This window comes from Natrix helvetica (genome assembly GCF_964273705.1).
Source record: "Natrix helvetica genome assembly, chromosome: 1".
Taxonomy (NCBI): Eukaryota; Metazoa; Chordata; class Lepidosauria; order Squamata; family Natricidae; genus Natrix; species Natrix helvetica.
The window spans coordinates 231,832,498-231,849,761 of record NC_138548.1 but is presented as its reverse complement, the minus strand read 5'-3'; the positions used below and the strand labels follow the sequence as shown (position 1 = coordinate 231,849,761).

General features: G+C 41.2%; 1 protein-coding gene across 6 annotated transcripts in view; it reads right to left on the bottom strand.

Annotated features, from left to right (window-relative positions):
• HELZ (helicase with zinc finger) overlaps nucleotides 1–17,264 on the bottom strand; it is a 142,657-nt gene that overhangs the window by 85,770 nt on the left and 39,623 nt on the right. For 4 of the 6 annotated variants that reach the window (XM_081934401.1, XM_081934400.1, XM_081934397.1 and 1 more), the window contains 5 exons: nucleotides 13,659–13,718; nucleotides 12,903–12,954; nucleotides 11,703–11,778; nucleotides 1,701–1,899; nucleotides 662–769 (listed from right to left, as the gene is read on the bottom strand). In XM_081934401.1, coding sequence (XP_081790527.1) covers nucleotides 662–769; nucleotides 1,701–1,899; nucleotides 11,703–11,778; nucleotides 12,903–12,954; nucleotides 13,659–13,718 — 495 coding nt within the window. The remainder of the gene's footprint in view (nucleotides 1–661; nucleotides 770–1,700; nucleotides 1,900–11,702; nucleotides 11,779–12,902; nucleotides 12,955–13,658; nucleotides 13,719–17,264) is intronic. The other 2 variants (XM_081934399.1, XM_081934402.1) reach the window with 1 other exon arrangement.

Genomic DNA, 17,264 nt, shown 5'->3' with positions numbered 1-17,264 from the left:
AAAAACCGGCGGCAGGCTCTTTGCGCGCTCCTGCAAGCGGCGGCAAACAGCGCTGTCCGAAAGAAAAGCTCCCGAAGCTGTGCTTCGGAGCCCGTCACCCAAGCTGGCCCGGGGATAGGGAGAAGAGCTCCAGGCCCGCAGAGAGGGAGTGGCAATGCCCCACAGGGCTCTCCCCGACCGCACGGGGCAGAATTAATGTCCCTTGGGCCACAGCAGTAAATTTGGAAATTTATAGTTTTTTTTTTAGAGTGTCCAATAGGTTCGAAATTACATTTTCCAATTAATAAATAGTCGATAATTCAAATCCTACCTACTATCTCAACAGTGCTTGGACCAAAAGACTGAGAGGAAAGTGGGAGATAAGGAGAAGGAAGGAGTATTTAAGAAGTTTTCTCTCAGTCTTTGGACCAATCAGGCTTTGAGAATACCCACACGTGACCCCTCCCTCTCTTCCACTGGAAAATGTAGATATTCAGGTAAATTTATGGCATGGGTTAAGTTTTTTCCATTGCAAGTTTTTATCTCACAAACTAAATTTGGCATAGTATAGTCCAAGAAAATTTCAAAAGAGAAGTTGTTTGAAATCTTACGATTAAGTACCTATATTTATGTTCCAGCAATGAACTGGCTGTTTTTTTTTAAAAAAAAGATAGAATCCTACCTTACAAGTAAGAGCAAATGTCCACATCTGATGTGATTTTTTGGTGGTGACAGTAATTGAGAGTTCAGGGCTATGTTCAACTCTTACTCCATCAAGACATTCACTGAGCTAGAGAAAAGCAGTATTAGAAATTTTACAGGTATTAACAATGCTAGAAAAATAATTCTGGGTTTAACTGAAGACCTACATGTTAATAAGACCAATATAAGTGAATGGTCAGTTTATCAGTTAACATTTTATTATAGTTATACTATATTATAATCTAAGCTCAGTGCAAAAAAAAAAATTTTGAAGCATTTTTGGAAGTGTTTTCAATTAGAAAAACTTCAAGTGTTTTGCACTTGAAATAACTTAGAAAATTGGAATGGGACATTTTGCAAAAAAATCTTGAAAACATCAAGATGAAATATTTTATGTAAACTTCCATTAATGCAAGTCTCTGCATGATTCATACATATATTTATTTGGGGGCTGGATTCACCTCTGAAGGTGAAAATCAATAAAATCTTGGTAGCAAAAATTATACATCATTTTCTCCTCATTTTTTAGATACATTCCTGACCTAGTGTAAAAGCAGGTTAATATTGTACAATACACTGAGTCATTACACTCTTGACAGGAATCTATGTTTCCAGATGTAAGGCTCCTAGCACTCTCAAAATTCATAATGGATTTTTCGATGGTAAGAAAAAATAGAAAATACAGAAGCAGCAGTGTCAAAATAAGAATGGGTTACAAATGGAAGATAACATCATATAGACTTATTCTGTAGCCCTATATCAACTTTTTTTTTCAAAAAAAAACACCCATCTGAAAACATCTAAAACTAAGAGTGAAATATTACAAATATTTCACAAAAACGTGAAGTTTTCAATTTCATATGCAAGAATCAGAATCAATTTATCATTTTTTTTATTAACAGAAATAGGCAACTGCATAATATAAATAATATTTTGAGGGTGTTAATAATCTAGCAGACAGTGTCAAAATCAAGCTGCTAATTTTAAGTATGAGCACTGAGGGATGCATTTATTCTTACCACTTTCTCAGGAGATAATGAATTCATCCATTTTTCAATTAAGGATTCCATGTAACTTCCCAAACATTGCTTGTTTTCTTTCTGTTGTTTTAACTTTATCAAGCGGGAAGCGTATCGTTTCTGCCATTCGGTCAGCTCGTCCTGGGAATGTGCTGAAGTACACTGTGCACCGTATCTGCAAATTCCTTGCTCTAAAAATCTGCATTAAACAGGGAAGAAAAACATTCCTTAAATTCCCCATTTGAAATAGCCTCCAAAGGCATAATTTTTTGAGTCTTGAGTTCTGAATTTCCCAACCACACCTAACTAAAACTGTTAACCATAACCCGATTTGCAAAAGGTGCAGCTCAATCAATCCGCTTACAATTGCACCTGTTGCAAAGCTGTTGCAAAGTAAGAGGTTGCAGAAATAATCTGGATATGCAGAAATAATCTGGATATGCCGGTCAAACTAAACATTTAGAGCCTGGCTACAGTATAATTTATCCCAGAATATTTAAGGAAAGGCCTAAACTGACAAATGTTAGTTTGCAATGGTGGCAAATATCCCCTAACTCCACTGAAGTTCTTTCCTAGCCTGGTAATGAAACATTCGGAAACCAACCCACAAGCTGGGAGAACAAACCTCCCTACCCTCAAATGTTAGTTTATTCAGGAAATAAGTGCATTTCTTTTATCCTAATCATAAAAATATATAGAGTTGTCCAAAAGCACATTTTCATATCAAAAGCATACATCCTAAAGTCACAGGGCTAGTAGAAGGGGGGTGTTTTTCAAATGGATATGGTGGGGGGCGGGGGGGAAGGAGAGAGGGAGGAAAACAGAGAAAGAAATCAGTATATGATCTTCCCAGTTTTCTAGATTCTTAGTGACACCTTGTGGCCTTTTCTGCTTATTTCAGATTCATATTGGCAGAGTCAGTAAATAATTCAAATGGCTGCATTTTCCCCCCACTACTTTATGCATCCAAGGTTATATTTGGATTTATTTGTGTAATTAAACTAATTTTCCCACCAATTCTGTTGCCAGTATAGGAAGTGCTTCATAAAAGCTTACCACCTGGAAGTGTAATTTATAAACTATTTACAGTCTGCAATATGTTTTGTTTTGGCACAGACAGCAAGAAGAGCAGTTCAACAGTGGAACCAATCACCAAGGCGTGCGCATGCACTCCTACACAGGCATCTGTCCATCTGTTCTTGGGATTTCTGCACTGAACAGGAGTTGGGGTCTTTGTCCTTTCCAACCCTGTGATTCTAAGAACCCAGGAGTGAATTGCTAGGTTTTCAGGCACTGCTATATTGCCATTTCTTTATGCCTTATATGGGAGTTATAATACACCTGTCACCGAGTAAAAGTGATTCACTTAATTGGGTTAATTTATTAATAAGAATATTGCTGTACTTTTTGCTTTTGTGTATTTACCGGTATATGTTTTAAGTATAATTCTAAATGATATAATTAGGTAGTCTAAGTGGAAAGGCAAGATAAAATTGTTAATAATGAGAAAATGCAGATTTTTTCAAGATGACTACATAACATTTTTAATATACATTTTAAAAAGGCTCAAATATGTGTTGCTTTCAAGTCAACTTAATTTCTCTAGAAAGCATCATCACAAAACATCTTCATACAGACTTCTAAACTCAAGCCACAATAACATTTTAAAACTTCAGGATACTTATGCTAATCTATCATCTATCAAACAGGCTTATCAATCGGATAGTTACAAATGAAAGTCTATTGATCTTACAAACAAAGCAATTGCAGGTAAGAATTCAGATTGTGTTATACTGCAAATGAATATATATGGTTAAATGAATATATATACTCTGCTCATACTTCATCGAGATGTGTGGTTAATTGTGGATATTACAGTTGAGAACTCTCAAATTGTAAGACGTAAATGATTAGTAAACTGGAAGCAAGTTTAAACATTAGCTTGTGAATATAAAAATGGGGAAGCAATAGTTATACTTTAATTAACACCAGGTAGCAATATTTAGCATTTCATTAACAACTTTATGAGGTTACAACCAAGCCTTTTAGAATTACTTATTACAGGAAAAGGGGCAAACTGTCACATTTGCCTAGCTGGAGCACTTTGAGATGGAGGAGGGGGGGGAGGAGGGATGGACCATCATTCAATTCCTTGTTGGGGAATGCAAACTATGACACAAAAACACTAAGTAAGAGATTATCCTGGCATTTTATTACCATGCAAGGAAATGATTCCCCTGTTTAGTTTCTGCATACTGGGCTGCTATTAAAGGTGCAGGAGTGTCTTTAAAAAGAAATCCAGCAACCCTCAAAGGCTAGCAATCAGAGTGAGAGATCATGTAGGGTGTCCATAATTGCACACATGCATGCCTCTGAGCTACTTTCTTCACTAAAGGGTTTTTTGATGGTTGCAGCTTATTCTAGGAGAAAGATACCATCTGCAGGGAAACCAAATCAGTATGGTACAAGCATAAAAAAAACATGTATTACCACACACAAAGCCACTAGGCGTTAATTGAAGGGCCAAATACCATCACCATCCAATATGCCTCCAAGCTTACTAGTTAAGAGGATAAAAGAAAATCCTTTTATTATCTCAAACACAGATTAAAAGAAACTTCACTTAGAAGACAACCACCCCCCCCCCCCAAAAAAAGGGAGCTATTTCAACTAATTCCTCGCTGCCTTTCATCCTTCTGGCGGCAGCAGATATTTGACTTTGCAGCTCCTTAACATTAAAAAAGAAAACTGATGTGATAAACAGTGTCATGAGACCAGCCAGAGGTCTTTTATGTCACAGTGATCTCAAAAGAAGAGTTTAAAACATATCTACACGTTAATTGTTGAAATCAATGGCTGGTTCATAGTCATAACATTTGCCAAAATGTCAAAAGATAGTGAAGAGACTCCAACACAAGGTCAGTGAAAAACATTAAACAATTCTCCCACTATGTCTAGTTAAAACTTTCTCTCAAGGATGAAGAACAGTAAGTAAAAATATATATGGATGGTCGGTGCCTGCAATTCTAGCAAGTCACTAACTTTCAGAGATGAATTCTAACACAGAATTCTGGGTCAGAAGAGAAAAACGTTGGTCCTTACCTGAACGTTTCTTTTCAGTAGACGAGAGGGAGGGGCGACTCCTGGGATATTCTCACAGCCTGATTGGTCCAGAAGACTGAGGGAAATTTCTTTTAACCTCCTTCTTTCCCTGTGGTTCCCAGTTCCTCGAAGCGCATGAGTAGAAGCATACTGTCAAACAGACAACAGACAGGGGACAACCTCCCCCCAGCTCCTCACCCCGATTGACTACCAACTATGTCTTAATAGGGGCGGGATGTCACCCCTCCCTCTCGTCTACCTAAAAGAAACTTTCAGGTAAGGACCAACGTTCTTTTTCCGGTAGACTCGAGGGAGGGGCGACTCCTGGGATGTACCCAAGCTCAGCCCCTGGGAGGGAAATTAATACTCAGGAGGAGGGGCTGCCGCTACCTGCTGTAGGACCTTACGTCTGAAGGACGCCTCCGCCAATGCAAAGACATCCAGCCGGTAGTGGCGGATAAACGGAGTCGGGGAGGCCCAAGTGGCCGCCTGGCAAATGTCTTCGAACGGGGTGTTGAGGCAAAGATGAACGATCTTCCCCTGGCAGGTGTTATGGGAGAGCCCACCATCCAGGCCTTTTTGTAGGAAATCCAGAATTTAAGCGACTGAGGCCTCCATCGGACAAATGCTGAATGGGCCGCACCACTTAACAAACGCAGCCCATGTGGAGTTGTATATCTGAGTGGTGGAGGGGCGTCTTGACGCCTCGATAGTTGCTATAACTCGGGAGGACAAGTTGGCACTTCTCAGGAGGCCCTGCTCAAGTGCCAGGTGGTCAAGTGGAGCGACTGGGGCTCTGGATGGATTAAAAAACCCTGGCGTAGGGAAAGCTCCTCCTGGGGAATCCTCCACGGGGGAGAGATGGAGAGCTGGACGAGGTCTGCAAACCAATGCCACCTGGGCCAGTAAGGGGCGATCAGAATGATGTCTGCCCTCTCTACCACTACCTTCTTCAGGATCCCCGGGATCAGAGGGAGTGGGGGGAAGTCATGCAACAGGCCCGGAGGCCATCTGCTCCGGAGACCGTCCGTCCCTTTTGCGGCCCGGGCTGGAAAATGGGTGAAGAATCTCGGGAGCTGGGCATTCAACAGGGTCGCGAACAAGTCCACCAACGGATCGCCAAACCTCTGGCAAATCTTCTTGACGGAAAACCCCAGGGTCTGCAGGGTTCAGATGGTTAGCTTTAGGTCTAGAACGGCCCGAGCGTAAGAGGAGGCTTGCACAAGCACGTTGTCAAGGTAATATTGTAGTCTCACCGGAACCGAGCACAGGACAACCTGAAGGGGAGGACCCTGTATTGGAAATGGAGCCCGTTGTGGGAGAAGCGAAGGAACCTGCGATGAGTGGGAAGGATAGGTATGTGGAGATAGGCTTCTGTCAGGTCCACTGATGCTAGGATGTCCCCCCGCCTGATGCCCTGCAGAATGGAGCTGAGGGAGGACATCTTGAAGTGCCTGTACACCAGAAAACGTTTGAGGCGCTTGAGGTCCAGTATAGCTCTCCAGCCCCCCGAGCTCTTCGGAACAAGAAAAAGGTTGGAGTAGTGACCCAGCCCATGTTCCCTTTCTGGGACCGGTTCCACTGCCCGGATGTCCAGCAGATGTTGGATGACTAGGGACATCTGACAACGGCGTTCCGGATCCCAGGATGGCGGAAAGGTTCTGAACAAGGTTGGGGGTATGGAAAGGAACTCCAGGCAGAGTCTGTTTTGGATAGTGGACCAAACCCAGGCATCTGAAGTCACGTGATCCCACAGATCCGCAAACAGTTCCAGGCGGCCTCCTATGGGAATGCTCGGATTAGAGTTATTTCCCTTTGCGGAAGGGGCGGCCGCCCCCCCCCCCCTCGAAAGGGCCGTCTAGACTGGCCCTGGAACCTGCCTCTGTCCTGGTAATAGGGTCTCTGGAAAAACCTATTCGATCTATAAGGGGCATACCTCTGATGTTGATTCTCTGGTTCAGGGGCCCTGAAAGACTGCCTGCGGTATGAGGATGGACGATTGCCGTCTTCTTGGTATTGGTTGGCAAGACCTTCTTCTTGTCCCTATTCTCTATGAGAAGGGGATCCAAACTTTCACCAAAAAGATTGGGTCCAGAGTAGGGCGCAGCCGCCAGGCCCCACTTGGACATTGTTCAACTGCCAATTGCACAACCATAATAGCCACCTAGAAGTCACCGAGGTGGCCAGGGCTCGGGATGAGTACTTTACAGCGTCTAGGGTGGCATCCGCAGAGAACTGCATGGTAGCAATGATTTTTGTAATATCCTGATGAAGTCTCTCATCCTGGATCGGAATGCGATCCTGTAACTGACAAAGCCATATGACGGCTGATCGGTTGAAATAGGAGGCAACTGCAGCGGACTTTATTGCCCATGAGGAGGTGTCGAAATTTTTACGAAGTGTAAGTTCCGCCCGCTTGTCCTCCGGTTTCAACTTATCAGCCACATCCCCCATCACTACTGAGGAAGCATTAGCAAAGGAGACTATAGGAGGGTCGACGTTAGGCAACTGGAGAGCCTGAGAAAAGGCCTTTTCCATATTGTAGCAGCGGCAGTCATTGCTCCTGGGATTGGGAAAGGTAGAGGGGTGAGCCCACTGATTCTTTACCACCTCTAGAAAAAGGAGAGGAGCAGGCACCTCCTCTTTATTGGCCGCTATATTAGAGAACATGACCAAGTTGGGGTCTCTGGGAGGGGGAATGGCAGGATCCCCTGTACAGACCTTTGTGGTCTTCTTTGCTTTGTGCAATAAAGGTTTAAACATGGAGGGAGCAAAGAGATTGGGGAAGGCCAGAGGATCCGGGAGAACAGTCTCCACATCCTCTGAGAACCGCATGTCCTGGCGCGGATCCTCCCCTAGTAGTGAACCCTCACTAACTACCGAGGGAGAAGGAGGCCTCGCAGACTGAAGTCTAAGATCAGATAAATTTCTGGCCTGAGGAGGCCCCTGGGGCCTAGGCTCTCTATAGGATTGCTGATCCCTCAAGAAAACTGCAGAGGCAACTCCTTTTGAAATGGCAGAGGAAATAAGCCTCTTAATGCTCTCAGGGAGCAATTCCAGATCCTCAAACTCATCCTCAGGGTGTCCCGGATTGGGGCCCTGTGGAGCTAGAGTGCAGGGAGGAAGGAATCCCCTAGATGAACTCTCCAATGGATCCTCAACCACCTCCCTTGAACCATGATGTGAGACAGGAGGGGAGGGAGAAATTTCCAGGCCTGGTTGCCTGCGTGCCCCAACGGGAGAGATAGAAGGGGAAGAAGGACTGAATCCCGTGGGGGAAGAAGCTGAATGAGCAGATACCGGCCTTAACGGAAACCTAGATCTGGAAGGAGAAGAGGGCTTGTTGGCTTGGGCCTGGTGTTCTGCCCTAGCAATTACTTTTTCCAGAGCCTTTTGGCGCCTGGTCTCATCCCTCTGGGTTGCTCTGGAGGGCCGCTGGGCTGCTGTAGGTTAAACTGCTGCTGCCCTGGTTCTGGCCCCTTCCCTCTCCTCAGGCATGTTCTGGGCACCCCCCTGGGCCATCAAAGTGGTCTGCCTGCTTTCCGCCATTGGAGCCACTCATGTGCCCTGAGGGTGCTGCTGCCCAAAGTCACCAGCCGGTGCAAGGGCCTTGCGGGAGGAAGGATTGCGCTGCTGAGGCTAAGCTTGCCAGCCCGACACTGGCCGCGATGCAAGTGGTAATTTTCGGGGCTTACAAATGGCCTCTTCCACGTGAGTGCCTCCAAAATGGCCGCCCCACGTGCGTGCAGCCAAAATGGCCATCGGAAGACTCTGTGCGCTGCAAATGGCTTTTTTTCTTCAGCCGCGGCTTAAAAAGACTTGCCACGGCTTGTTGCAACCAGGCGCGGTTTGCAGAGCTGAATTAATAGCCCACAGCCTGATCGTAGCCTCTGACCAGCAGCCCTTCCCGTGGAGCTGCGAAAAGGAGAGCCTGACACACACACACACACCCCGCAGTTCCAGGCATCGGTCAGAGCTCCCGAAGACCACAGGAGGAAAGCGGAGCCAATTTGCTCTCCCCCCAGCTTGCTGCGAGACGGAGGACCCTGTCCCTGCAGGTGGCAGCTCAGACAATTTGGAATTTAGAATAGCCAATATATATCTAATTAATTTCAATTTTTACTCACTCTGGGATCTCATACAGTGCTTGGACCAAAGACTGAGAGGAACTGGGAACCACAGGGAAAGAAGGAGATTAAAAGAGACTTCCCTCAGTCTTCTGGACCAATCAGGCTGTGAGAATATCCCAGGAGTCTACCGGAAAAACAGAGTAATCAAAAAAATTTCATCTTGGACGTTTTAACCCTAGAAGAGTAAGATTTTACACATGCTTAAGATGTATGAGTAGAAATGGGTCTTTATCTACTCTACTTTCTTCCATAAAGAAATCTAATAACCTAACCTTGTCACGTGGCTTTTTAGTGTCTTTGAAAATCTTCAATGAGAAATGATCACTGTTCTAGGCAGACTATTTTAGTGCTTCAGAGTTTTTATTATATAAAAATTCCTCCTAATTTTCAGAGGATTTTTTTTTAATTCAACCTATTGATCATTGTCCTGCTCTCAGATTTAACAGGAGTCAGGTGCATCCCACTTGGACATAATAGTTTTTAATACATTTACAGACCATCAGAATTCCCATCAGTCTCCTTTTCTGTCCAGCAAATACGCCCAGCTCTTTCAATCATCCTTTATAGGGCTTGCTTTTCAAACCTCTCAAGCTGGTGGGCCTCCTCTGAACCTGCTCCAATTTTTCAATGGAATTTTTAAAATGCAGGTCCAAGCCTTAATGTAGAGTGTCCCCCCATCAGAGTAAACAGAAATATTTCCTCCTGTTACTGAAACTCAATGTTTCTGTTAAGGTATCCCACATTATGCTCCCATTATGCAGCTGATGATTCATAGAACCTAAATATTTCCCAAATGCTCTTCTGCCAAATCATGCCTCCCCTTCCTATACAGTACATTTCATTTTCCTATCCGATTGTGGGATCCTCACATAATCCTACTGGATTTTGCCCCACATTCAAGTCATTTTAGTTCATGATCTGGTTTTCTAAGATGTAAACCAATTCTCTCAACTTGCTATACAGCTGTGATGGCAAACCTATGGCATGTGTGCCACAGGTGGCACACAGAGCCATCTCTGCGGGCACACGAGCCATCGCCCACGTCAAGTCCACTGTGCATGCGCCTCCTGCCAGCCAGCTGATTTTCGGGTCTCTGCTGGGAGAAGGGTGAGCAAGTGCGAGGGGGGGGGTTGTGTGTGCCTGCGTGGGGGGGGGGAATCACATGCGTCCCCCAGCCCATTTTTGGTTCCAGGAGGCCCACACCCCATTTTGGTGCCAGCAGGCCTCCCTGAAGCCTCCTGGGACCAAAACAGAGGGGTGTGGGGTGAAGTGTGTCCCACCCCCATTTTGGTGCTAGTAGGCCTCCCTGAAACATCCTGGGACCAAAAATGGGGGGTGGGGGGCAGGAGGCTGCAGGGAGGCCTCCTAGCACCAAAACAGGGGTGGTGCGCACATGCATTGTCCAATTTCTGGGACCACTCATCTGTATTACCATCAAGGAACCAGGCCCTATGTTATATAGGCTTTTATAGAGGTGGTATTCAGCCAGTGGTATTCAGCCGGTTCTTGCCAGTTCTCTCCAGTTCGGGTGAACTGGTAGCAGCAGCTGTGGGAGGCTCCGCCCACCTGCCCCGACATAATGCTCGAGCACTGTGCATGCGCAGATGAGGCACGTGCAAGAGAAGCATGTGCAAGTGTGCGCTCCCATTTGTGAACCGGTAGGGAAGGTAAGTGAATCCCACCTCTGGTCATAACCAACATCTTAATCACACCAGAAGCAAACTGGCAACCAATGCAGTTCATAAAACAGGATTGGCATATGGGCATACTGAAGAATGCCTATCATTGTCTGTGCCACTGTACTCTGCATAAGTCAATGTTCTGTGTGTCCTTCAAGGGCAGCCCCATGTAAAGTATGTAGCAATAATCGAGCTGTGAGATGACTAGGGCAAAACTGCCTGCCTGAAAGGTCTCTACGTAGGAAAAGGTACAACAGGCACATGAGGTGAAGCTGTACAAAGGATTTCCTGGCACAGCTGCCACCATCTTATCAAGCAGGAGCTGTGAGACCAGGAAAACTTTTTCATTGTTCATGAACTTTGAATGGGAAAGTGCTACCCTATCCAAATGTAAAGATGGAAAAACCAAAGATCAAAATAGCCCCAAAATAGTAACATCTTACAGTAGTGTCTTTTTAGGATTGAGTCCGAAATGGTTCTTCTCCATCCAAATTCGCACAGCCTTTGGGCATTGGGGCAGAACTTTGATAACCATCATTTACTCCCCAAAACTCTGCTGAATAGATTTTTCAGATGCAGAAGGAGAAGAATCATCATACATTCTTTCTCCCCTCCTTTTCCAGGAAATATTTTGAGAATATACTGCCATCCACAAAAAAATCAGTACAGATGCAGTCAAAAGGATCAGTTCTCCTTCACTTTTCCACAAAGAACCCCAATTTGCTTTGAAATAGGTTGAGAAACTGACATAAGTGGTATCCATCACTCCTTATTCCCTTGCCTGCAGACCAGACATTTTGTTTTTGATTTAAGATATATTAACAATACATTAAGTTCATCCAAAATTACATCCTATCCTTGAATGGGAATATCCCTCTGTGATTTTGTTCTTTTTTAATTCATTCACAAATACCTTTCTTACTTCCTAGATGATGCCTACATGAGAAAATGAATACAATATCAAATAATATCTGATTTATTTTAAAGATTCCCAAATATCAAACAGAATTTTGTTTACCAATTTCAGTTTCATCTCTCTCCATGACTAATGCTTTCAAGCTGAGAAATATTGAAAACATGCATCATTTTACCTTTTGCATAATGTGTATTCTTCACTACTTGTGACTCCCCGGGGTGGGGGGCGAAATTGCCAGCCATCATGACATCCTGCCACATGATGATAAAATGCAAGTTATTTTTTTTTTTTTTGGTTCCTACTATTCTTTTAATTCCTGGTACATAGTATATCCAGATTGAAACCATATAATTAATTACAGACAACTTATCACTGTATTCCAAGCAAAGGGAAACCATTGATCCTCACTAGAAATAATATCCACCAAGTGTTACCTAAAGGAAAGTGATTCAGAGGGAGTTTCCAAAATTAGGAGCTATTCTTTTCGATTAATATTTGTCCATCATTTTCTTATATAAATCAGAAATCACTTACACCAAAAAGACCCTGTCAAATTAGTTTGATCGCCATTACATTTCCTGAAGCATATATTCAAAAGGTGAGTTGCACTTCAGAAGAGAGTACAATTTCCACACATTTTACAGAATACAGAACCCAATTCCAGAAGCAGGGAAGAAAATTATTTTGCTTCATATATTCTGAATATCTATTAAACATTGATACATTATGCATTTGATTCGTTTTAAAATAAACATATTTGAACTCATTTCATAGAAAAAAAGAGAAGCATGCAGTTTTAAATACGGGTAGTCCTCGACTTGTGACAGCAATTGAGCCCCAGGTTTCTATTGCTAAGCGAGACAGTTGTTAAATGAGTTTTGCCCCATGTGATGACCTTTCTTGCCAGGGTTGAAAAGTGAATCACTGCAATTGTTAAGTTATTAAAATGATTGTAAATTGAATCTGGCTTCCCCAGTGACTGCTTATCAGAAGACTGCAAAGGGTGATCACATGACTCCAGCATACTGCAGCCATCATAAATATAAACCAGTTGCCAAGCTTTCAAACTTTGATCATGTGACCATGGAGATCTTGTAATGGTCATTAAGAGTGAAAAACCATCATATGTCACTTTTGTCAGTGCCGTCGTAACTTTGAAAGGTCACTAAATGAATGGTTGTATGTTGAGGACTACCTGTAAATATAAATACACCAACAAGTAAGGAAAGTGTTCGATTGTGACTATTTCTCACTTAACCCGATTAATCTTTTTTTAATTTGTCTGACATAGAATATAAGACAAACATGCTTTTTCTACCAACTAATTAGCAATTCCAAAGTTTACTTAATATTAAGTAAATATTTTGAAGTGTACCTTCTTCCACCTCTTCCACATGATGTACCGAGGGTATTTTACAAGCTGCTGCCTGCAATCATAAAGATCAAAATCAATTTCAAATATGCTTCTATTTACCATGTGTATAAAAATAAGTAAAATATCAGACTTCTATGGTGAACTAGACGTCCATGAAGGAACACTAAACTAGATTACTCTGAAGAACTCACCTCGCGTTTTATAATGACATTGTCTTAGTTATTACCTATTTAATCACAGAAGGCAGATATCAGAATAAAATTCTCCACAGAAAATCGTTAGTAGGAGATGTGCCTTTAGAAATTGCAAGCATTATTCTCCACTATCTTATAACCTTCTTTTAATTTCAACTATGGTGACTTCCAACAAGTATTGTTTGTATCATATTTTATGATGCCAGCTTAATTCTAACACTTTAAATTCTCCATTAAAACATTACAAGCAGCTCTTAGTTGCAGATATCACATGTTTCTGACATCCTTATTGCTATAAAGGTAGACAAGAATTGGGCAGATGAGACTAAGGCCAATGTAGGCTTGTTTTGTTAACATTTAAAATGTAAACCCAAATCAACAACATCGTTACTCAAGATAACTGCACTATAAAATGTAAGGTAGATGAATAACTGCTATAAAACCACAGATGAAAGAGGATATTAAAAATACTTCTTATGGCAGTCATCTTCAAATTGGGAAAACAAAAACTGTGTCTGATACAAAAAAAAATCCTTTATTTCAGGAAGAGAGATATTCTTACCTCTGTTTGAACAAGAAGGTTTTTCAGCCTCGTCAGATCTTTAGTTACCATCCCATTCTGCTAAGAAATAATATAATCACATTCTGCTTATTTGTTATCTATTACAAAAATAAAACTGAAACATTTTTCCTATCAGATTTTTTTCATGGTCACATGTAAGAAGTTTAGTTTTAGGAGATGCAGACAATTTTTTAGTGTTTTTTCTATGGCTCTTTTTGGCTGAATGCTTTGGAATGACTACAGACCAGTTTGAAATATAACCTATCAATTTAATTAAAGAGGGCAGTTTTGTAACACCTCTCCTGCGCGAGCTGCACTGGCTGCCTGTGATCTACCGAGTGCGTTTCAAGGTTTTGATTATGATCTTTAAAGCGCTCCATGGCACAGGGCCTAGTTATATGCAGGATCGCATCCTGCCCCACACATCCCTACGACCAATTCGCGCACACAGAGAGGGACTTCTCCGGGTGCCGTCCGCCAAACAGTGTCGGGGGGCGACACCCAGGAGCAGAGCCTTCTCTGTGATGGGCCCAGCCCTGTGGAATGACCTCCCCCGTGATATCAGGATTATTTCCGACCTCCGCTCCTTCCGTGTACAGCTGAAGACCCACCTCTTTCAATTATCCGGCCTGGCTCAATCGCAATCGTAATCTTCCCATTCCTCCAAACTGTTTTTAAACTGTCTGTAAATATTAATTTTTTGGGTTTCTACAATTGGGGTATTTTAAAGCTGATTTTTAACTGTCTATTGATGTAATTTGTTTCCTCCTCCGTGTATGTATGTGTGTATGTATGTGTGTTGTATATGTATGTACATTTGGTGTTGTTATATATTTTTTATGTTTTATGCTCCATTGTACGCCGCCCCGAGTCCTACTTGGAAAGGGAGCGGCTAATAAATCCAAATTTATTTATTATTATTATTATTATTACTATGCTGAAAGTACTTCTCCGCTTTGTTTCATAAAATCCGCCTTTCAAACATGAAATGGCAGTCGCAAACCTAAAAAAAAAACTACCAATAACATTATGGCACATGAATATTTCAAATCAGAAGTCTGCATGGGCCATCTCAGTGGATAAGATTGCAAGGATAAATTATGCAAGTTAACTTTGCTTTCTGTAGTCCGTTTTTGCTTATTGTGCAATGATTTCACTTCAATGCCCACTGGGAAGGAAGCAAAGGCTTACAAATCACTGCCAACTGTGATTTGCCATGTCGTATACACTTTGCACCATGGTTAAGCCTTCTGCAATTTTTCATAATTTCTAATACAAATAAATATCAATCCAAATATTTACTGCTGAAGAAAGCTGTGGTGCACGTACAAATATGAACCACAAATACAATTTGGGTAAAGGTAGAGAACCTTTGTTAAAATTTGAACCAGAAGCTTCCATTAAATTAATCTGTCTCGGCCTTGGTTCTGTACTATTTAAAAAAAAAACAGGTAAAGGTATGGTTACTTCTTCTGGTAGCCCTTTTGACCTAAACTACTCCCCCAATAGTAGAATCCTGCTGTAGCAACCTGTGCATTGCTCCAAAGTAGTTTTACCCCCATATAGAAAATTTGACTCCATAATTAAGAAATTGGTAATTAAACAGGTATTTCCCATTCCGTGCATGATGGTACTAACTGAAATTGAGCCACTATCCACTTTTTTAAAAAAAATCTCTTGCTTGAGAACTGATTTATAATGTATATTAGAGATATTAGGGATTAAGGACTTTGATATCTCATATGGGGCAGAATACATTTTCTGTTCTATATCTGCTTCCAATATCTAATGGAGAAGATCTTAGCTACACAGAGATAGTTTCAGCAACGTGTACAACTCAGACTGGCTCCATCCCAACCCTCTGGGGTATGCAAGGGATGCTGTATAATGTCAAGCTTCCGACATTCTGTTATTATAGTCTGTATCAATTCATTACTATCCCATAATCTGATTTTACTGAATCTGTTGCAAAAACTGGCCAAAACCACACACGCAAAGTTGACAAATCGGGAGTCCGTGAATTTATATATATTAAACCAAGAATAAGCATGCTCTCATGATATAAATAAGATCAACTATCTATGGCTAATTCAATACAAAGTAATTTTATTACAGCCTTAAACCACAACTATGTTACAAACAGCAAAAACACAGTACCATTAATAAGCTTAGTAAATATCAGTTCCTATATCCCAGGTAATATAATTAGCAATCTGATTCTCTGAGAGACACTGAAGAACACAATGTTCTAGATGCAAAAAAGGCAAAATTTTGCAATTGAGTTGCTCTCTAGTTCTTATCAAACAATTCATAGAAAATCATCTGTATCACCTGGAAAGCTAGTTAATAAAGGATGGATAAGCCTTAACAGAGAATCAGCAAAAAATTTGTAGCATTAAAGGATATGTTTATTTGTGTCTTATTAGTTTCAGAGACAAAATCTCTGGGATACTGGGATATATTTTATTTACACTCTATAAATACCAAAGGGGAGGGCTTTAATGTAAGTTCCCAGAAAATGCCCATAGATTATTTTAAGTAGATAACTGAAGACAAGTAATTTGCAAGGGAAATTATCTGGTTTTCCTTAAGAGATCAATAAATCCCCATTGTTTGTCTTATATTTTATCACTTTATGTGTTAAGTTCACTTGATGAACTTTCCAACATTATCTAACCCTGAAAATAATTGACATTTGGGGAGAAACCACACAATTATAAATTTATTGATGATGCTCTTCTATGAAACCTATAATGATCTGTTATTAAAAACGAAAGCAGTTCAGCTGAAATTAGATGGATCTCGAGCCATACTAATAATATCACTTGCCAAATTTGGCCTTCGATTTTAATCAGCCCAGCCAATGTAACATGATTAATAGAGATGCATGGGGATTTGATTAAAGAGTAATATGACTGAATCATAAGTCTAAATCACCCTGGAGATTCACCATTTGCTGAATATACATTTTTTCCAAATCAAATCCATTTTACTTACTGAATTAACAATTCAAATGAAATCAACTTGTTGAATCAAATCACTGACTTGATTTGGAGACTGGATGATTTATAGTCCTAATGCTTTACAAAACAGCTAAGTGACAAACATGGTCTGCTAGTGCCCGGTTCATTTCTTTCAGAAAAAATCAAAGTTTCTTCTATCTTTGAAAGTGACTAGAATCAGGTAGTATTCCATTTATTAAATGGAAAACAACAAAATAAAACAGTGAGATCAATACAAGCGATAAACTTTCCAATCAATCCAACATACAACCATTCAGCTGGCATTTTAACACACTCTCAGGCTAATACCTTTGTAATTGCACCACAATTCTGCATTATTTGTTGATATTAATACAATCTATACAACTACGTTCAATTATAGTAAGATTAATGTGATTCTTATTTATAAAATTCATTTTAACCATGGTTTTTTCTGTTAGCAAATGTTTTCTTTCCTTAAGCCTAATGTACAAACAGATATAATTGTTCAAATTTAAAATTCTGATTATATAAAAAGAAATTCAAACATACTTAATATCACCTTTGGATATACTTCCTTAAGTTTTTTACATAAATGGGCCCAATTGAATAAGATAAAATGCAT